Below are 15,905 nucleotides of genomic sequence, written 5' to 3'. Positions count from 1 at the left end.
TCCCTGCTACCCAGCTGACCCCACCAGGAGGGGCTGTTACTGCCCTGTGAAGACCTGGAGCATAGCTTGGGAAGAGCTTGCTGGCTGCTGTGGGGCTTCAGCAATATACTCCTCAATGGACAGACTTTCTCTTTGTCCGAGACATTCAGAAGGGATGAGCTGGCTGCCCCCCCAGCAAAGTCCAAGCTCTCTGCCTACAATCAGTACAGAGATCTTCCTCGCAGGACCAGCATCCAACAGTGGAAAATAAACAAGCTGGAGACTCTAGGAGCTACCTTAGATGGCAAAATGCTGAAGAAAGGAATAGGTTGCTTTGGGATTGGGGAGGTTTGTCAGTGGCTGTCTTGCCTATATAAGGGCTGTGTGAGCAGTGCTGGGGAAACTGCCTGAACAGCACCCAGATGTCTACAGATGGCAGCAAATTCTTAGTTTTGGCTGGGAAGCCTCTCCAGGGCTGAAGCAGAACGGTGGGGGAGGACCCAGCCCCTCGGTGTGCTCCTAGCAGAGAAATCACTACTGAGTTATGTCTCCCAGGGCAGCGGGTTGGGGTTTCATTCTGTAATGAACCGTGGCTTGAAGGAAGGACTTGGAGCAGACTTGGCCTGGCACCAGCTTAGGCAGTAATGCTCCCTGCAAGCTGTGGGCTTTAGTCATGCACGTGAAAACTGTCTCCATGTGCCAGGCAAAACACATTCACAACCACTGCTATTCATGAGTGGTCTCTCGTCAGCCCTCTCTCATTGGTGTATGCACTGCCAGGGCTTGAGTGATGCCTGCAAGCCTGTGGCATCCCCCACTTCTATCTCCTTTCCTCCTCTGCTGACATCCCCCTCAGCCTGGATTCTGCCCATCAGGCAAGAGGAAAAGCAGTGAGACAAAGTGGATGCAATTCCCCAGAGTGATGCTGCACAAAATCACAGAGGGCTCAGGGCAATGGACGCAGTCAAGAGGAACCTGGGACTCTGCTGGGATTTGCGATACAAATAAATCACTGCAAGTGTGACAGACACTGAATTGGAACATAATTGCTGTGCAGTCCCATGTCCCTTGGCCAAATCCAGGCTCACACCCAAGGATCTTACACTACTTTTCTCAGCCAAATCAAATAATGACAATTGCTGTTTCTTGTGGAGCATGAAGTGAGGTGAGCAAGCTGAGCTCCCACAGCAAGTCACCACCAGAAACTGAGTCTTACGGCAGTCTGCTGCTATCCACAAGTCATGCTGGTTTTTCTTCTTAAGAGAACTGTCTGCACACTGCAGATAGCAGGCTCAGATCTCTATTAACTATGGCACAACACTCCCACACTGTGGAGAGGCTGGCACTGCAGTGCTGAAGACAGACCCAGGGCATGCTCCTGAGGCTAAGGACTGCAACAGAGCTGGGTCGGCTTTGGCAAGGGGCAGCCCAAAATGTCAAAATTTTTATGAGGGAAGTCCCAAAACAGTGGCTAGACTTGCTCAAATGTTTGCAAGGGAAACTCTGGACCAGTCCCATTCTAATACAATACTTGACTGCAAAGTTTGGCAGCTACTAAAAAGTAAGGCAGACACCAACTGTACTGGGTACTCCATCAGTGGTGCAAAAGATGGTCCCTAAGACTGTTAGCCCAGAGCCTCTGTCTCCAAGGTCTTTACAAAGCCACCTGAGAGGAGATTCTAATAAGATAGTTTTGCTTTCCTGCACTCAAGATATTAGAAATAATTAACATAAATAGCAAGCATTTCTTGCATGCAGTTTCAGAATCTTTTCTAAAGCCACAGATTTCCTCCTGAGCTACAGCAGCCTAACTTACTCTCTGCTTCCTCTGAAAGGGAAAAGGAGAACATTACTGACAGATAAGTGCTGGCTGCCCAGAGCACTGCTCTGGGACTGAAAACTGAGCTCAGCTTTAATTTTAGGCCCCCACAAGTCATCAGTGCAGCAGCTGTTTTGAAACCCTATCACCTCTGTCCCTCCAACTCAACTCATGGCCGCCCATTGCAGGCAGCTGAGAAATTCCTCTATTTGCTATTTGGGTTTCCTGTGGAACGTGCAGTAAAAATCTCCTACTTCTGCAGATTGCAGTAATAGATAAATGGCACCATCATTCCCAATTCATGCACACAGCTCCTGAGAAATGCCAATGGACCTTCTAAACCATGGCTACTGATTTTGACTTCCCAGCGTGGAACAACCTGGCCCTGGCTTTCAAAGGGATGGAAATTCAGGACGTGGTAAGCAACAAATGAAGTTCTCCATCTCCCCTTAAAATGTCTGCTTTGAAAATTTTGGGTAGACTGATCGGACCAAAAGCAGGAATAGAAGCCAAGAGTCTGGATGTTCAGTGGGAGCTGGTACTACATGGTCTGTACATTCCCATTTACAGGGCTCCTCATGCCCTTGGCTTCATCCCTGTTCCAACCCCACCTCCCAGTTGCTTATCTCCACACTGCTGAAATAGCAGCACTGCAAGAACCCAGCTCGGATCCAAAATGGGCACAGGTCATGCACCAAGGGCACTGTCAGCACAGCACTAGTACAACCAGGAGCACGCACACAGAACTGTTCTTCCCAAGGAGGCCTGGGCAGGCTGATACCCTCCTGAGCACAGACCATGGACACACAGTGACAGGGCTGCTCGAGGTGGGAGCTGGAACAGGCCCTTACTTTGGTGCTGATGCAGAAGCCCCCATGGATTTGGGAGTGCAGCCGTGCTCTGAGCCCTACTGCCAACCCTTCCTGCAGAGCATGATGCACTAACACTCTCCTGCAGCCCTGGCTTTGTATTAAGAGACTTTGGAATTTCTGCTTCCTTCTAGTGAGGAATTATCAGCCCCTCCTAAGGAAACAGACCATAAAGGAGGATCAGGCACACAGAAGAGTGCAAACCTCTCTTCCTACCCCAAACCCTGTCAAAACCATCCAGGGGTGTGACACCACACAGCCAGCCCCTCCTGGTGAGCAAAGCCTGGGACAAGTAGCAAAGCTGGAAGGATTGCAGCAGTGGAGACACGACCTGCTGCTTTGGCATCACGGAGGCAAATCATCTGCATAGCTGCGAGCAGCCCAGGGAATGCACAGCGCCAGGGATGATAAACAGGGCACAGAGAGGGCCTGAGCCAGAGAAGAAAGGCGACATTGTGCTGCCAACTGGAAACTCCAGAGTTCATAAGACTCTTCTGTGTCTGCAGAGCGACTGCAGCCCCTCCTCCTGCCTGCCCCAGCTCCCCTGACTGGGTGACATTCAGCAGCCAGCAGCTGGGCTTCGTTCACTGCAAGCTCTGCTGCGCCGGCACTTGTGGGAATCCATCAAGACAAACTAGTGACAAAGTCTCCCTGCCCCACCAAGCCCTGATGAGAGCAAGCCAGGAGGGAAGGGACATGGGCAGAGACAAAGCCAGCAGCAACAGCTTTGTCTTTTAGTCCTCTTAGGAAAGGATGCTTCCTCTTAGGGCAGGTCTGGTAGCAGGAGGATGCCCTAGCACAACCCTCCGATTCTGTGCAGCACCTATGCACCTGTACAGACATTGCCTTCAAAGGGCTGTGCTCCTGGACTTCCCTTACACCTTCCAGTCAGAAGGAAGTCCTGAGGCTGTGCAGACATGTAGAGAAGTAGACATTTTAAATGCACACCAGCGCTGCCCGGATCTTTCACCTCTCAGAACCGAATAGAGGCTTTTGCAGAGGTAAATGAGAATGACTGGGCTAACCAAGCACATATCTGAAAATCCTCCCCCCACACCTATGGCAGTGTCAAATGGTGACACTCATGGTTCCAGGGTGCAAATTTACCCTGGTTACAGCCAGGCACCTTTCTGAACTAATGAAACAAAGCTCCTCACATCTCTGTAGCCTGAGGAGGCATTGGGTGACACTGGGAGCTGGACGGCTTTGCTCTAAAAGGGACAGTGAGGGTTGAGATCATGTGTATGGGCATCAGGATGAGCTCAGAAGTGAGGCTGAACCCTGCCTTCCCACCATACACAAGGTATAACTTCATTAGAGGTTTCCAACACACACTATCACATTGCATTATCCCAGGCTGAAGACTTAAACTGTTGATTTAATCTCCTGGAACTGAATGAGGAGAATTGAAACCTGTTCTTTTCTGGCCATGCTGGCTGCCAGCTCACCCTGCAACCCTGTTAATTATTTATGTGTCAAGAATATACCTCTTCATTCAAACAAAGCTCAGCTCCCTGACCTGTGGGAGGCAACCTGCTGCCCTCACCCCAGGAGTCAGGCTGCAATTGAGTTCTTAGAGATGCTGCTGGGAGAGCACAATAGGATCACAGACCCTGGCTAATTAATTTGGGCAGAGCTACAGAAAACCTTAATCCCCAGGCCAGGAGGAATTTCAGCCAGTGGTTAAGAGGACAGCAAGCAGCTCTGTGCAGGGCTGTGTCTGTAGGTCCCTCTCCATCTCCTGCAGCTGGTGCTGGTAAACTGCTGGCTTCTGTTTGCAGCCAGGGTGGCTTACAGAGGTAAGGAGAAAACTGGTGAAGGAGGTGAGTGCTTCACAGGAGCAGCACTAGGGAGAAGGACCAGTGGGGGAGAATAGTAGGATGGGAGTGGGGCACAGCCACACAAACCAGACCCCCAGTCTGGTGTCTGGAATGCCCCGGAGCTCAAAGTCTTCTTGTGGATCATCTGCTGCACACTATCTGACACAGGGCATCGGGGAGACTCGGGCACCCACGAACTCCCAACACAGCCGTCTGAAGCAGCAGCCCTGCTACCTGGCAGAGCCCTCCTCCCCAACAGGGAGCAGTGCAGGACAAGGCAGGAGACACGCAGCACCTCTCCAGAGCTGGGGCCATCCCGCACAGCACACCTCAAGTCCTACCCCTTCCCCTTGACCAGAACACCTCTCTGCTCACTCCACCCTTGGCAGCACCACACCAGCGTGGCAGGTTTGCAGGCTTCTGGGTGCCCTGCACAGTGCCGTGGCATGCAAGAGCATGAGGCTGCCCCACCAGCAAAGCAGAGGGGTTTGCACATCAGCCCTGTGCTAAGCACATACCTTCACCCAAGCCATAACACATACCATGCCAGCTGCATTTCCAACCACACTGCACACCACAGCCAGCAGGTTTCAAGACTAATGTGCTCTTGTGAAATCACCAGGTAGGGAGGGGATCAGAGACACTGAGCAAAGCCTCATAGAGGTTGGTGGATGAAATGCAGAGCCCATATCACCCAGTGCTGTGGGAGAGGGGAGCATTTAATGCTCTGTGTCATTCCTGTGCATAGCAGCAGTCCTGGCCCTGATGTCCCCCAGGCTCTTTGCCAAAAACTGCTCATCTGCTTGCAAGGCCAGAGGAAGCCCCCAGCCTCCAGCTGGGACCAGCATTCACTCACCATAGTCTATGCAGATGAACAGATCAATGGTCTGGTGTGGTTCTGGGCACTGGAGGGTGACTGGCGCTGGCTGCTTACAGGAAGGCTTTAGTTTATGCTGCAGGGACCTAAACTGCTCAGCATGATGGCTGGAGGGCAGTGCTTTCCCTCTATGGGCCAGCAATCATCTCAATCATCTAGTGCCCTAAGCACAGGGACAGCAGCCTGCTGCCTCCCCAGGGGAGCCACAGAGGCCCTTCTAATTTGTGCGGGTCTCTAATCACCTTGAGGAATTTAGTGAACTGACTCCATCAGCTAACTGCCCCCGGCTGGTGTCCCTCTCATTATAAGCAGGCTGCATTGCTCCCTTATCAGAAGAGGAATGATGAGATAAGGGAACAGGGGAGGAAAGAATAAACGAGGCATGAAGGAAACAGAGGGAATGTTTACGCCAGTCTTCAAGGGTCACCAGAGAAGGTCTCTGTTTATCAGAAGTGTCACTGAAGTGGAGAAATCTCTACCTATGACACACAGGGATTTGATGGCAAGCAAATGCCAGAGCAAGAGCAGAGTGTGACACTTCTGCATGCCACAGTCATGTATTTGCTTGTTGAATGCTTGGCCCTACCCACTCCCAGCCCTGAACAAACTTCACCTTTCAGGAAGGTAGCGGGCTGCCTACTCTCAGGGAATGGTGGGTGGCTGCTCAGTACCTTGGTGGAGACGCCAAATTATCAGGAATCCGGACACTCCTGTCTTTCCAGATGATTACTCAGGTCTGTAAGTGTTATTAAGCCAGGAAGGGGTGATGTATTTCTAGTGAAGCAAATGACCTGCCTTCTGCTCTTGCTGCACAGGTCTCTAGCTACAGCTCCCTCACACAAAACATTGGAGAAAGGCACTCACCTCTGGCATCCACAGGACAGGGTTGTTCACACCTGCATAACTTGATTTATTCCTGCCACCTCTTTGCAGCTCTAGTTTCTGAAATACAAGCAGGGAAAAGTCAAAATAACCTGATAAATGAGCCAGCACTGACACCTACACAAGAGGCCTCAAGAACATGTGAATAAAAGGCAAGTGCCCAAGTTCCCTTTCCAAAGGGATTATTTCCAGCTATTATGGCCATAGTGGGGTGAAAATGCTCCCTGGCATTTTTGACAGCAAATTTCCATGGTGAGCTATTGAGGGGAAAGAATACCAGCACTTGATAACTGTTTGCTAACACAGAGTTAAAACTTGTGACATTCTGCTTTTTCTTCTCACTTCCCATCCTTGCTTCAAAATAGCCCAAGCAATAGTTCTTCCAACACTTCGTGCAGGCAACAGTACTGAGATGTGTTTCACTAAAGAGATACAAACTCTCTCCTGACCTTTCATTTCTGCTTCCATCTTGCTTAGCGCAATCTTCCTGTGCCACATACTGAGCCAGCTGCAGCCCACTGCTGCGGCTTAGTACATCTAAAATAACTTAATTGACTACAGTGGAGTCATTGTATGTTTGCACTGCTGTGAGTCAGCTCAGATTTTGCCCTGTGGTGTGCTCTCTTTCCTGCATGAAAAAAGAGCTGTCTCTTAGAGCCAGCAGCAGAAAGGAAGGTCTGCCCTTCTGAATGCTTGGAATACATCCCAAGCCTCCTCACCTGCTGTCCTAGCTTCTGCGGAGAGTAAACCTGAGCACTTGGGTCTCCACCTGGGACACTGGTGTCTGCCAGAGCCTTAGCCAGCTCCCTCCAGCTTTCGTATCCTGTGCAGAGGAAACAGAAAGAGATGTCAGAGTAGAGGCTAAAAAAATAAGTTACCAATAAACTGGTGCTTTACAGGGCTGAGAGACCACTGACACTCTGGAATGGTCCAGCAGAAACCAGAAGTTGTTTACGTTACTTGGAGTTGGCAGACTGACATAGAGAGAAACTGCCTCTGTTTTCTGTAAAAGCTCTTTCCCTCCTTCTTATTAATTTGTTCTATTAAAGATTCATCACAGTTCTAAAACACATGTCAGAGACTTCACTAATCACCACAGGACTGGGAACCTGTAGATCCCCCAGATAATCCCACTGGTCAAGCTAAAAACATCCAACTTCTTTAACCAGCAATCCCAAAGAAAAATCAGTAAGACAATAACCAGCCTATTGATCAATTTAAACATCAAAATAAAATTATTCTTAATATGCACCTATTTGCACAATAAAAGCTTTCAATCTTCTTTTATTAAAGGAAATGATGGCAAAGTATGCACCTAATGGGACATTCAGCTGTAATGCCTAAAATATTAGCAGTGATGCAGTTAAGGTCGTCACTATTTAAGTGAAGTCAGCTTCCAGGGTCAAAGCAACTTCATTTGACACTTCCACCACTCCCAGTCTGCTCAATCCATGACCTAGGTCAATTTTGGTTTCCTTCTACAGCTCCGTTGGCCTCCTGTGCTCACAAGGGACAAAGATGAGCAGAAGCAGCATAGCTCTGCAGCTCTCCCTAACTGCTGTCCCCTAACACTAACAAGACGGTGCTGGTGAGCAGAGCTCACGCCTCTCAGCAGTGTTACGGTGGCTCTCACTATGCAGTTTTCAATCTGCTAAACATGTTGGCACTGAGTGAGCAATGAACCAACCTGCCAGCTGCTCAGCACTCTGCCCACACCGCACGGTAGCTTAATTGTGAAAAGCACAAGTGCCAAAACCTCCATGAGCACTTGGTTCCTGCAGGCTGGTGGCAGACCAGCTCAATATCCACATACTAGGGAGCAGAGCCGGGCTTTCTGCCCATTTTCTTTAAAAAGGGAAATCATCCCTAAAGCTCTAGGAGGTCCAGAGAAATTGGCTGCTTTGGTATATAAAGGGAACCATCCTGCCAGCTTCAAGTGAGCATTGAAACAAATGGTCTCAGCCCTCCTCACTGCTCCTGCAGCTAAAAGCGGTGGGGACATGGTCTGAGGAGGCAGCAAACCCCACTGCTGGGAAAACCTCAACTGTTTTGGAGGCAGCATACCCATCTTCACCCTACCCACCCAACCCAGCAGTAAGATATGGACCGTTGGAGGTGATCCAGAGGAGGCCCTCAAAAACAAGCAGAGGGTTGGAGAATGTCTCCTGTGAGGAAAGGCTGAGAGAGCTGGGGTTGTTCAGCCTAGAAAAGAGACAACTCCAGGGAGAAGTTGTTGGAAGACAATCTTTACAATGAGAATGATAAAACACTGGCACAGGTTGCCCAGCGAGGTGGGGGATGCCCCATCCCTGGAGACATTCAAGGCCAGTCTGGATGTGGTTCTGAGCAACCCCATTGCAGTGGGTTTGAACTAGATGACCTTTGAAGGTCCCTTCCAGCCCAAACTATTCTATGATTCTATTCGATGGGAGATTCACTTTGGCTTAAGAAGAAACATGCTCCATCCATTTACTTTGGAGGGCATTTACAAGTCACATGACATAGATCAGCTCCAAACCATCTCTGAGCTATGCAGAGGCCAAGGCAAACCCAAACCAATCCCGGAAACTAGAATTCACAAACACCCCTTTGACCAACCCCCCTCACTGTTTGTGCTAAGCTCTTGGCCTGCTATTGCACCTACAAACAGGGTTGCAAAACTCTGCCTCTACTTGCTCCTGACTCTGGTTCTGCGGGGTCTGGCACAGGTGAGCAGAAAGCTAAGATGCTGAGGCTGTCTCCTATGATGTGGAGAAAAAAAGGGATGACGAATGAAAAGAAAATGCAAGAAATGTGGAAAATGTGAAAGTAGTAGTCAGAGATACCACGGAGACAAGACTCAGAGGCAACTACGCTGTCCTGCTTTCCTGATATGAGTGTTGGCTTAGATACGTGGGATTCAATTCAGGCCTTGTTAGATGCTGAATGACCACACACTTCTGATCTAGTTCTTCCCAGTCTCAGATTCTGATAGGAAACCAATCTATGGCTAAAAATCTCAACATCAATATATATCTTCTGCAGAAGATTTTTCAGTCTGACACCCTGGGTGAGTAACTGCTATTTGTATGTCCTGAAGCTGGACATACAGCCCCGTTTGCAATGGGGCTGAAACAGACTTTGTAGTTTGCATGAAATTCAGCACTCACTACTTCATTGGCTCATTGTACGAGTTGGAAATGGAAACACACCTTTTTTTGGAGGAGGGAGACCCAGAAGAGTGTGACTGGCTAAATAAGAGAGAAACCAAGCACAAATTCAGCATGGGTGGAGAAAGGATTAAGAGCAGCCCTGAAGAGAAAGACCTGGCGGTGTTATTTGACACGAAGCTCAACATGACCCAGCATTGTGCACCTGCACCCAAAATGCAACCTTATTCTGGACTGCATCAAAAGTAGCTTGGCCAGCAGGTCAAGGGAGGGGATTCTCTCCCTCTACTCCACTCTCATGGCACCCAACCTGCAGCCCTGCATTCAGCTCTGGGGCCCCCCAGAGGGACATAGACCTGCTCAAGTAACTCCAGAAGAGCAACACAAAGATGATCAGAGGGCTGGTGCACCTCTCCTATGAAGACAGGCTGAGAGAGTTGGGATTGTTCAGCCTGGAGAAAAGAAAGCTCTGGGGAGACTTTAAGGCAGCTTCCAGTGCCTAAGGGTGGGCCTACAAGAAAGCTGGAGAGGAGCTTTTTACAAGGGCATGTACTGATAGGATAAGGGAGAATGGCTTTAAATATAAGAGGGTAGATTTAGATATTACATCAGGAAGTTCTTCACTAGGAGGGTGGTGAGGCACTGGCACAGGTTGCCCGGAGAAGCTGTGTCTGCCCCATCCCTGGCAGTGTTCAAGGCCAGGTTGGATGGGGCTTTGAGCACCCTGGTCTAGTGGAAGGTGTCCCTGCCCATGGCAGGGGGTTGGAACTGGATTAGCTTTAAGGTCCCTGCCAACCCAAACTGTTCTATGGGTCTATGCAAGTAAAAAAAACAGCAACAAAAGTCAGTTCATTCTTGGGATTCACTGAGAAAGGACACCAAGAGAAGCAGGTTTTCTGCTTTGTGCAGAGCTTATTTGGTTTCATTGTTAAACTCAGGACTTTGCTGCTCTGTGAGTTCAGGACAAAGCATCAGGAACCTGCCTCTCCTGGGAAGAGGATGCTGGGCATCAGAGCCAGGCGCTCCGGCTGCTCCACAGTGGCGATTCCCGGGCTCATTGGCGCTTTGGTTCCTGTGCACGGCTGGCACTGAGCCCGCCTCACAGCAAACACAGAGGCTCAGCTGCATACAAGTGCCAACAGCTAACGTTTGTCTGACCCTTGGAAAAGAGAAGAAAGGGGGGCAATTCTTTGTGTTGTACAAATATTTACCTAACACTTACATCAGCCAAACACAGAGGAGACAAAGGAACGAGGAATTAATCTGGAGGTAGAGATTTCCTTACCGGGTAATTTGTACTTTGGCAAGCTAATTCTTCAGCGTGGTAGGAAAGACTTTTCAAAAAGTAATAGTATAAATACTCTCCTCAGAGAAAGCTCTTGGTGCTCCAGCTCCTTCTCAAAAGACTGGCTTTTCCATGGGGATTTCCATGGGGCAACCCTGGAGAAGTACCTGGCTTTGCCCATGCTTTCCTTGTTAGGAGAAGAGAGGGTGTAATAGAAGAGAGACATATCTCCTCCAGCTTCCTACAGCCAGAAGACTTGTTGAGGCCAACTTCTGACCAAGGCTTTCCCCATCACAGGCCACAGGATTCAAAACATCACTTTGCAGGTAGAGGGCAGAAGGGCAGACGTACTCATGTCAATGACAGCAGGTTTGCACAGAGTGCACCCAAACTACTTTTTTTACCCTCAATCCAACCTCTAGGACATTTTCCCTGTGTTTACAACCAGAGACTTGGCCAACCTCCCTTCTACAAGCAGAGATCCACCTTTCGTTCTACTTATGTGCACTGGTAGTCCAAGGTTCAAGACTCATAGGGATCAACAACTGCCCAGAAACATGAAGGCAGTGGTTCTTCAGAGCAAAGTAGTCCTTTTTCTCCCTGTTCCCATCAGGCAGGCGGGCAGCTGCCTGCTGCGGACCCAAATCATAGAATCACACAATTGATTGGAAGGTTGGATTGGTTGGAAGGGACCTCAAGATCATCAAGTTCCAACCCCCCTGTCATGGGCAGGGACGCCTCACACTAAACCATATCACCCAAGAATCTGTCCAACCTGGCCATGAACACGGCCAGGGATGGAGCATTCACAGCTTCCCTGGCCAACCCATTCCAGTGCCTCACCACCCTTACAGTAAAGAACTTCCTCCTTATATCCAATCTAAACCTCTGCTGTTTAAGTTTCAACCCATCACCCCTTGTCCTGTCACTACAGTCCCTAATGAAGAGTCCCTCCCCAGCATCCTCATAGGCCCCCTAATGCCCACTGGGGCTAAGACTCAGCTGCCCCTCTGGATTTGAGATGGGCAACCCTCAGGGCTTGATTTTCCTTGGGAGAATAGAGGCAGGTGGACACAAAAGGAAAAGAGGCTGACGAGGAGGCTGAGATAGATCTGCATCTTACAGCAGAAACCCCTGCAAAAGGCAGCCGGTCTGGAGCCAGCTGCTTGCAGAGCCAGTGAACCAACTGTTAAGGGACAGAAAAGCTGTAACAAGAGGAATGATGATGATGTTTCTTGATGAGGATGTTTCTTGCCTTGGGTCCTTTCAGGGCCTGGGGCCATGTCTGCCTCTTCTCAGCTATGCTTTTTACTGCTCTCAGGTTAAAAGTGAAGGAAGCTGCAGGAACAGCAAGTGGAGATAGGAAATCTCATACAGCAGTTATGGCTCTGACAGAGCAATGCACTTGAAGCCTGGCTCAAGGGAATAAAAATTAATAAAGAATTAGTAAAGCAGAAAGCCACAGCCAGAGATAACAGGTAGTGGCAGAACCAGGGGAGCTGCCTGACCTCGGGGCAGGAGCACGACCAGAGCTGCTCTGTCTGTTCAGAGATTAGCGCCATTAAGCCACTGTCGTGCCCCTTGCCCCGAGCAACAGTCAACATTTCAATCAGCCTGTGAAGGTACCTGGCAATCGTGAAAGGGGGAAATCCCAGACCCACTCAGGTGATCAGCTTCTCCTCTGAAGGATGAGATTTGATTACTCTACTGTTGTTACTGCTCCTTACATAGCTGCAAATGCTATTAGCACCCACATGCTATCCAGCCCTTTTGTAACCCTGTTAAATGATTTCACTCAGCAGCCTCAGGAAACAGCAGGTCCACAGGCTGGTTTGCACAAAAAGCATTTTCCTTCTGATCTGAGTCTGTCCCCGCCTCTTTTGTTTCAAGGACAAATCTGGCAAATACAAAGCAGGGTTTTATTCTTCATTACCTGCAGTGCCCACAGACCCCTCAGTATTGGCATGATGTTTTAACCCCTCTTGGACAGTCTTATTTCTCCTCTTATCCTTGTTGAATTTGTTCAACTTGCTGTTATCCCACATGATTTCCAATGTTATTTGAAATCTTTCCTAGTATTATTCCTGGCTAAACAGGTATGCAGGTGCAGTACCAAATACTCCCAAATACTGCTACTAGGTGCCTTGCAAACATACTAGTCAAAAAGATGCTGGGGAAGGTTGCTTGCAATTGAACATGACATAGGAGCCGAACTCAAAGAGCTATTTGCAGTCTCTCACATGCATACGCATCAAGCCTCCTGCCTTGAACACAGTCCCCAGCTCTAGCCCCTGTCTCAGTTACTCTCACTTAGATGCCCCACTCACACAGGCAATGCACTGGGAGTGCCTTTAGCCCACCACATGATGCTGTTATGGGCAGTGAGATTGTGGTCCAGCAACCAAGTACTTCTGGCCAGTGAGTTCACGGGGACAAGCTGCCACACTGCTGTGCATTCCAGGCAGCATGGGTTTGCGGCTGCATCCCAATAGCAGCCACCTCCTTGTCACCTGGCCAAGGCAGCGCTGCATCGTGCTCTAGGGAAGAGGGTATTTAGGGAGTCTGACGTGCCTTTCATGCACCCTGAACAGAGCAAACCCCTATTGCTAGTACCACAGTGCTGGGGAAGCAACACCCACCTCCTAGTCTAACACACACACAAGTATGCAGGCCCACGACACCAAACATACAAAGTGTAAAGACGAGGTATAAATTGACCTCCTAACAACAGAAATGTGGGGGAAGGATAAAGTGAAAAGGAAGAGCAAATGGTTTCTGGCCATAGGGTGAGTGGAGGTTAGGTCAAGTCATGAATCACAGGCAGAAGGGCAGAGAAACTACCAAAAAAGTCATTCAAGGTTGGAGTCAGGCCAAGAGAGTCTCCCTGGCTACTTATTTAAGTCAATAAAAGGCATGGGCAGAAAAGAATTAACTCCTTGCCCTCAGATCTAGATCAGAACAACGCTCTTGAAGTTAAAAGGGTTCAATAAATTATGAAACCTAGTGTAACAGAGGGAGCCCTGCAAACCTTTCCATTTCTGATCAGTGCAGAGCCCTTTAAATATGATTGCTGACCTCCTCCGGGGATAAAGCACAAGTTAGAGGCTGTGTGTGCAGACATAAATTACTCCCTTCTTCCTCCTTCCTCTTACAACTCTGATTCACTTTGTGAAACTGCATGGCTTTGCTGCCTGTGAGCTTGCTCTCTGACAATAAGCTTCAGAACATTAAAAGTATATGAAATATGATGGAGGAAAAGGCAAAGCAGTGCACTCAAAAACAAGAGGAAAATTAGCAGACTTAACTACCCAGGGCACTCATGCAGTTTCACTTGTGGACCCTCACAGCAAATAATACCTTGTTGCTGTTGCCCTCTAGGTATAGGAAGTGTATTTCATACAGGAAGGGAGGAACTGATAAGCAATGGCTGGGGCAGCAACCTGTTTTGTGGAAGATAAAATTCAGACCTTGCTTCTGCCACTAAAACTTTCCATTGCCCTAGCTAAACAATGGAATCCACCTATGCCATGAGATTATCTGACAAATACCGGCTGCCTCCTGGAAGCTCAGCGAGGTTATGCATGCGGACATACACTGCTGGATGTGAGTGAGGAAGCCCGTGACGAAAGCCCATCATGTTGCTGCCAGTTGCACTATCCTTCAAAATTATGGGGCTGAGCTCTTAAGACAGCTCGAGAAATGCCTCTGTTTCAGCCTAGTGTGTGCTAGAGTAAATCAGTGGCAAGCTATTGCATATCTGCACTTGCCAAGCTGGAGGCAGAGGAGGTTCAGGAGCTGATGGCAGCATGGAAGAGTGGCTACAACGTACAGCCAGCAGAGGCTGAGCAGCTGTAATCCCCTGCCCCGAGGAGTTAGAGCCAACAGGAGCTCTGAGCAACAGACACATGTCCTCTCATACCCATATGCACCCCTCTGACCATGCATCCTCTCGTCTGCCTCTTCGAAGTTGCACTAAGGAGCCCTGATGGATTAGACCTGGGGAGGGGGAAAGGGCACTTTGTTTTTCTCAGTAACCCATGGGTCATCTTTTCCTCACAAAACACATGTAGAAGCTTTTAAATAATAAAATAGGTTTTCAACGTTACAATTACAATAGCTGTGCAGTTAAAATCATTTACTGCTGGCATGTTCAACTGTATTTTACTCAATACCTGGCAGTTGTCCTGCAGTTACGGTGTGTTTGACCCTGAGACACTGTGCTACACGCAGGCTAACTCTGTATCTGCCTCCTCGTAAGACACTGTCATCAAAACCAAACATATATGTATTGCTTTTTATGTTGCCCATGCACAGCAATAGACTTTCTCAAAGCAGCCTCTGCAAGCCTTAAAAAGAGCTGCTTCCAGTCATACCAAGATTAAGGGTATTTGAGTAGTTCATGTCACAGTATCACACCAAGCCAGGCTTTTGCCAGTCATTGTCTTTGAAACATGTGATTTACAACAAACAATTTACTGATCTGAGATCAAGATGTTTGGCTTGCATGAGCAATACTTGCAGTGCTTGGAAAAACTGGCAGGTTGACAGAAGAGCACAGGATCAGGTGTTTTGATACAAGTCAAAGTTTTGATTTTTATTCCTGCTTTCGAGATCAAAATAATTTGCTACTTTGTGGACTCCAGTTTCATGCTTCTCCTTTTTCCCCACCTTTCTTTTGCCAAACAGTAACTTCTGACATTATTTTTGGAAGGAAAATATCCTTAGTCCTGGAACATCTACATGGGTTTCTACCAATTCACTTCAGTGACCACATCCTCAACCACTGACTCACTCTGCAGCTCTGTGTAGTCTGCTTTTTTACTTTTTTAATACAAATAACAACTTAAAAAATTCCTATCTGGCCCTCAAGGTGACTAGCATGACAATCAGATGTTCCACCTGGCTATAATCACTGACAGTGGTATTCTTGCCTCTCCTCCCTTCATCTGGAGGCCATGCCCTTAGAGACATGAGAGGCCATAAAGGCCTGTTATACTTTGGTAACAGGTTAATGAAAGCTAACATTTGCCTCCATGTATCACCAGCTCAGTGCAGCAAATCATGTGCACTGCACTTGGAGACAAAGTTGGGAGGCTTCCTTTCCACTTCTATTTGTACGTACAGCATCATCATTGACAGCAGTAAAGACTTCTTGCAAAAAGAAGCACATTTCTAAATGCTATCAACCATGAACCTTGATGTCCATGGTATCTGAATAAATACAA

At 48.5% G+C, this 15,905-nt stretch overlaps 1 protein-coding gene across 1 annotated transcript in view; it reads right to left on the bottom strand.

The window, feature by feature from the left end:
• B4GALNT3 (beta-1,4-N-acetyl-galactosaminyltransferase 3) overlaps nt 1-10,453 on the bottom strand; it is a 29,224-nt gene extending 18,771 nt beyond the window's left edge. Inside the window, exons 1-3 of the mRNA XM_013127826.3 lie at nt 10,375-10,453; nt 6,966-7,069; nt 6,229-6,306 (exon numbers count right to left, since the gene is read on the bottom strand). Of these exons, the coding sequence (XP_012983280.2) occupies nt 6,229-6,306; nt 6,966-7,069; nt 10,375-10,453 (261 nt within the window). The remainder of the gene's footprint in view (nt 1-6,228; nt 6,307-6,965; nt 7,070-10,374) is intronic.
• Nucleotides 10,454-15,905: the final 5,452 nt, after the last annotated feature.

The sequence above is a fragment of the Melopsittacus undulatus genome, chromosome 5 (genome assembly GCF_012275295.1).
Source record: "Melopsittacus undulatus isolate bMelUnd1 chromosome 5, bMelUnd1.mat.Z, whole genome shotgun sequence".
In the NCBI taxonomy this organism is placed as follows: Eukaryota; Metazoa; Chordata; class Aves; order Psittaciformes; family Psittaculidae; genus Melopsittacus; species Melopsittacus undulatus.
Note: the sequence above shows the minus strand (reverse complement) of the source record. Positions and strands in the feature narration are given on the sequence as shown.